Below are 5,000 nucleotides of genomic sequence, written 5' to 3'. Positions count from 1 at the left end.
TACAGGGTCATTGGCACTTAGGATTGATTTAGTATGTTGTTGCTGTCGGGCAGAAACCTCTTATCCCCATATTGTAACTTTTTGTTACACGCCCCACTTGATCATACTACAGCGTCAAACAAAATCATCAAATGTTGCAGATCTACAAGCTCAAAGCGCAGCATTTTGAGCTTGTGGATCTGCTACTTTTGCTGTTTTTGACAGAGACTAAATGTTGTTGCTCATGGTGTCGCATGCCGAAAAAAGCCAATCTACAAGCTCACAACGTGTCGTGGCACAGCGCGTTTGTAGATCCCTATTTTCTTATTTTTCTGAACAACCAAGCATAAATCATGAATAAGTGCTGTTTCACATTTCAAATAAGGCAGTCCCCACTGTATGTGTGAGTGACTTCTGAGAAGCCTCTGCCATTCACAGCTATAATAACAATAGAGCTGTGTGCTGTGGATTAGTCAAACTAACAGACTGAACCTTTCAAAAAGCAACCAGTGAATATACTTGTGCTTTACTGTGATTCACTCTATTCTTAATTCATACGTGGTACAGACACCTTCCTTCTACCCTGCTTCTTAGCTGCGGTTTTACTGACATTTTCTCCCTTAACCCATTCAATACGGGAACACATCTACAAATGTCTACTTTCTGAAAAACTTATATTGCTATATCAGTGGGTGCTCAAACTTTTTCATGTCAAGGACCCCCAAAATTATATGTATTTGGCCGCCGACCCCCATCTCAGAATATTTAGCTCCAGGGACCCCCAGAAGCAAAGATTTGAGTTACAAATATATATATGAGTTACATATATATTCAAAGATTTGCACAAATGTTCACGATTTTTCAAAAAATAGCAGATCTACAAGCTCACTCGGTGCAGCGCTATGAGCTTGTATATCTGCTATTTTTGAATAGCCAAAGTATAAAAAATGGTTATAGCTAAAATGACACAGATGCGTTCCCGGATTGAATGGGTTAACCACTTAAGCCTGACATTTAGCAAAATGAAAACAACAGATGTACTGTACAAGCTACAAAACCTTGTAGATTTGACGTTTTTGCCTCGCGACACTGACGTACGATGTGTATGGATTAAGCATAATAAGCAATGCCCAAAATAGGAACGCCTGAGTTTTTGTGATATTTTGAGGATCAAAGGAACATTAATTATCAGGGCGCTACAGTATGTCTCTGACGATAGGATGCAGATAATGTCGGTGTATGCAGGGAAGACATTTCTCTGGATCTGTCCTGTTTCATAACTGCTATATTGCCATGACAACTGAACTTCCCCGACGGGATCAATAAAGGTCTACCTACAGAATGTATCTAAGGTTATAACATTGTACTGTCTAGCACTTTGTTGGCGTTGTCAGATGCTATGGATAAGCATGCAAGTTCAATGCCTGCAAGGCATTGAAACAAGATCCATTGAGACTGAGTTGCAATGTTGCGTCGTATGTCCAATAAAACCCCCCCAAAAAGTCATGCTTCACTCACGTCAGAGGTTCCCCCTCTACACCTGTGAAAAGCACTGCTTTGCACAGACACACACGCACACACACGCACGCACGCACGCACACACACACACACACACACACACACACACACACACACACACACACACACACACACACACACACACACACACACACACACACACACACACACACACACACACACACACACACACACACACAGCTGTCATAACAGCTCTGGAACAGAGAAATATGCTGTCAACACCATAACATATAAGCACTTTGATGCCCTCTCCATACTGAAGTTGAATCGGCTTGCATCTGCCTAATGCCAAGCGTATGCTCCGTCGTACGATGGCGTCGCGGGCGGAAAATAGCAGATCTATAAGTTCACGAATGCGACACGCTGTGAGCTTATTAGGTCGGCTGTTTTCGGTGCGCGCCACCGGCGTTAAAAAAAAAGTACAAATCGGGCTTCAGAGTCGCCAAATTATGCTGCTTTTGAGGAAGCGCTTTCTCTCCCACTCAGTGTGCACATAATAATCAAGCCTGCAGGCCAAAAACAAAACTTAATTTCTGGCATGTACTGTAGATGTGCAGTACGCTTATTCAGATCCAAACAGAACGTTGTGAACACTGGATCTGAACGGGCACAGAAATAGCCTCAGAACTACCGTAGCATTGATGGAGAAAATCAAGCCATTGTTGCTCGATTGTGCTCATTCCCAGTGATAATAGAAGATGAGACGAGTGTGTCTTGTACTGTAGGTTATCTTGGATGGTTTCTGCTGAGTAAAGCTTTATGTAAGTTGGAACATCAGCCTCGTTCGCTCCACACAGCCCCCTCCCTCCATCCCTCTAGCAGCGCTATGAGAGATACACAGTGACAGCTCTCTCTCTCTCTCTCTCTCTCTCTCTCTCTCTCTCTCTCTCGCTCTCCCTCCTTCTTTCACAACACTTCCTCTCTGTGCCCTCTCTCTCTCTCTCTCTCTCTCTCTAGCTCTCTCTCATGTGCCAACCTCTGTCTCTACACCCCGTCTCCAAGCACAATCAGTATGTTTGTCTCTGAGTCTTCCAATATCCTCTTCAGTCTCAGAACGTCTAGTTCAAATCGATCGCTGTTGCTAAGCGTGTGACTGACTGTACACACCGTGGTGCAAAGTCCAGTGTAAGCATGTGCGCTCGCGCTCGCGCGCACACACACACACACACACACACACACACACACACCTGCAATAGGCACAGTCTAAGTAAATATGGGCAATGTGTGGTTTTGACAGCTTGCCAGGTCCCTCCGCTTATTACATTTCATCCCTGACCGTACACTGGCCCCATTGTCAAACAAAACGTCAACACTTGCAGGGAAGATTCACTCACCCCCCCCCACCCCCCCCCCCCCCCCCACCCCCCCCCCCGAGGCAAGAATAAACAATCACACATATCACCTGTCAACTATCATCTCACCTTCCCCACGACCTGCTGTACATCAACATATCAGAACATAGCCAATACACACACACACACACACACACACACACACACACACACACACACACACACACACACACACACACACACACACACACACACACACACACACACACACACTCACGTATCTATCTACGAAAAACAAAACAATGGTCTATAAATGAAGTTGTACAGCAATGTGTGGGTGTTTTACTCTTCCCATGCCAAGAAGAGCCACCAAGCGTTCGATGAGGGGGCGAGGATCTAATCGCGAGGTTATTCCCAATGGAGCTGTGTGTGTGTGACAGTATAGTAGATCATTCCATGTGACTTAACTTAAATCATCTCCACGCCCTCTGCACCCTGCCGCTCCCCTCAGGCGCTATCAATCATTTCAATTCAAACCAGCCAGCCAGCCTTAATTCACCTCAAAATGTGGTTCAGTTCAGTTTACATCTTCTAATCCACCTTTTGACCTGAGAAGCGTTCACTTCAAAAGGTCACAGATCCGCACAAAACATACAAACACAAATGGTTAAGGTTGCTCCTAAAGCCTCAATGATGTCGAGATTGTCGACCCAGACCCGAGTTCAAGCATTGGTCCTTGTTTTAGTATACTGTGTTCCATGTCTTTTCATGAGAATAGCCACAGTGCACATCAACTCATACACATTAAAACATAGTGTTGATCTAGCTCTGAGAGCTCTGAGAGCAGGAAAACTGACCCATAAGGTTAAAAATGTACCCTCATGTACCCAATAGGGTCAATTTTTACACTCTCAAAGAGTTATATAAACTCAGGATTTTACGGTATGTGAGAGCATCTCGAATCAATTGTACCCATATCGTCTGTGGGCTGTACTATGTCAACATGACAACACCCCCCATGACAGGGGAGCAACAGGGGTTACTGACCTTAAAGGCAAACTTGCGGGTAACGTTGTCCGATGGCTGAACTGCCCGGACTTGGAAGCTTAGCAACGGCAGACTCCCAAGTACTGTGTCCTCCTTATCGTCTGGACGGGGGGAAAAGAGAAGAAAAAAAGATCAGTATTCAGTCATGAAAAAATCAAAACATTGCGCATCGCCCCTCTAAAGAACAGGTTCTCATTCCTATACGGTTGCAGTGGTAGACGAATAAAAACAATTCATGGGCATTTATAATCCAAACCAAATAACAGTCACAAAAGCGAGATATGGGAGAGGAACAGGTTTGGGATGTGCACCTACAGTGGAAGAGAGAGAGCACCCTTGCAGTTGTCAGAGGGGCTCTAGCTGGCTATCTGCGGGCCAGCGGACAGCAGTAAATCTTGAAGGTACGCACTCCCCCTATCCCACGATGAGGGTTTCCTAGAATAGATATCCATTATCTATCGTCGCCGTGGTCCCCGCGATAAGTGGTGGTAATGGCTCACACTCTCTCTCCCTCTTTCTCTCTCTCTCTGTGCCACTCACATACACATACAGTATGCACACACACACGGCCACACGTAAACACTGGGATCCAACGGTGAGCGGTGAGGGGAAGGAAGAAAGAAAAAAAAATAGATCCGGTGGTGCCGTGTAGGAAAAAGAGACGGGAATGAGAAGGATGAGCACAAGGACTACTTGTGTTGATTAAATAATAGAAGACGCCATGAAAATTTCAACGGCTGCAAGGGAATCCACTGAGCCTGCTGCCCTTCTCTCCTCTCCTCTCCTCTCCTCTGTCCTCTCTCCTCTCCTCTCCTCTCCTCTCCTCTCCTCTCACAGTGCCGTTCTCTCGATCTCTCCTTGTGTTGCTGTTCCCTCCCTCTTCTCTCTCTCTCTCTCTCTCTTGCTCACTGAAGGGAGCTCTGTGCTGCGCTGACACAAGAGGCTCCCTCTCACAGGCTGCATGTGTGTGTGTGTGTGTGTGTGTGTATGAGAGAGAGAGACAGAGAGAGAGAGAGAGAGAGAGAGAGAGAGAGAGAGAGAGGAGAGAGAGAGAGAGAGAGAGAGAGAGAGAGAGAGAGAGAGATATGAAGGGAGGGAGCAGGAGAGGAGGGGAGCAGTGGGGGGTGGTGTTTTGTGCAATCA

General features: G+C 45.9%; 1 protein-coding gene across 1 annotated transcript in view; it reads right to left on the bottom strand.

The window, feature by feature from the left end:
• plekha6 (pleckstrin homology domain containing, family A member 6) overlaps positions 1-5,000 on the bottom strand; it is a 105,846-nt gene that overhangs the window by 58,597 nt on the left and 42,249 nt on the right. Inside the window, 1 exon segment of the mRNA XM_080425218.1 lies at positions 3,858-3,958. Coding sequence (XP_080281344.1) covers positions 3,858-3,958 — 101 coding nt within the window.

The sequence above is a fragment of the Gymnoscopelus braueri genome (assembly GCF_963280865.1).
Source record: "Gymnoscopelus braueri genome assembly, chromosome: 3".
NCBI lineage: Eukaryota > Metazoa > Chordata > Actinopteri > Myctophiformes > Myctophidae > Gymnoscopelus > Gymnoscopelus braueri.
This window is presented reverse-complemented; position numbering and strand designations above follow the sequence as displayed.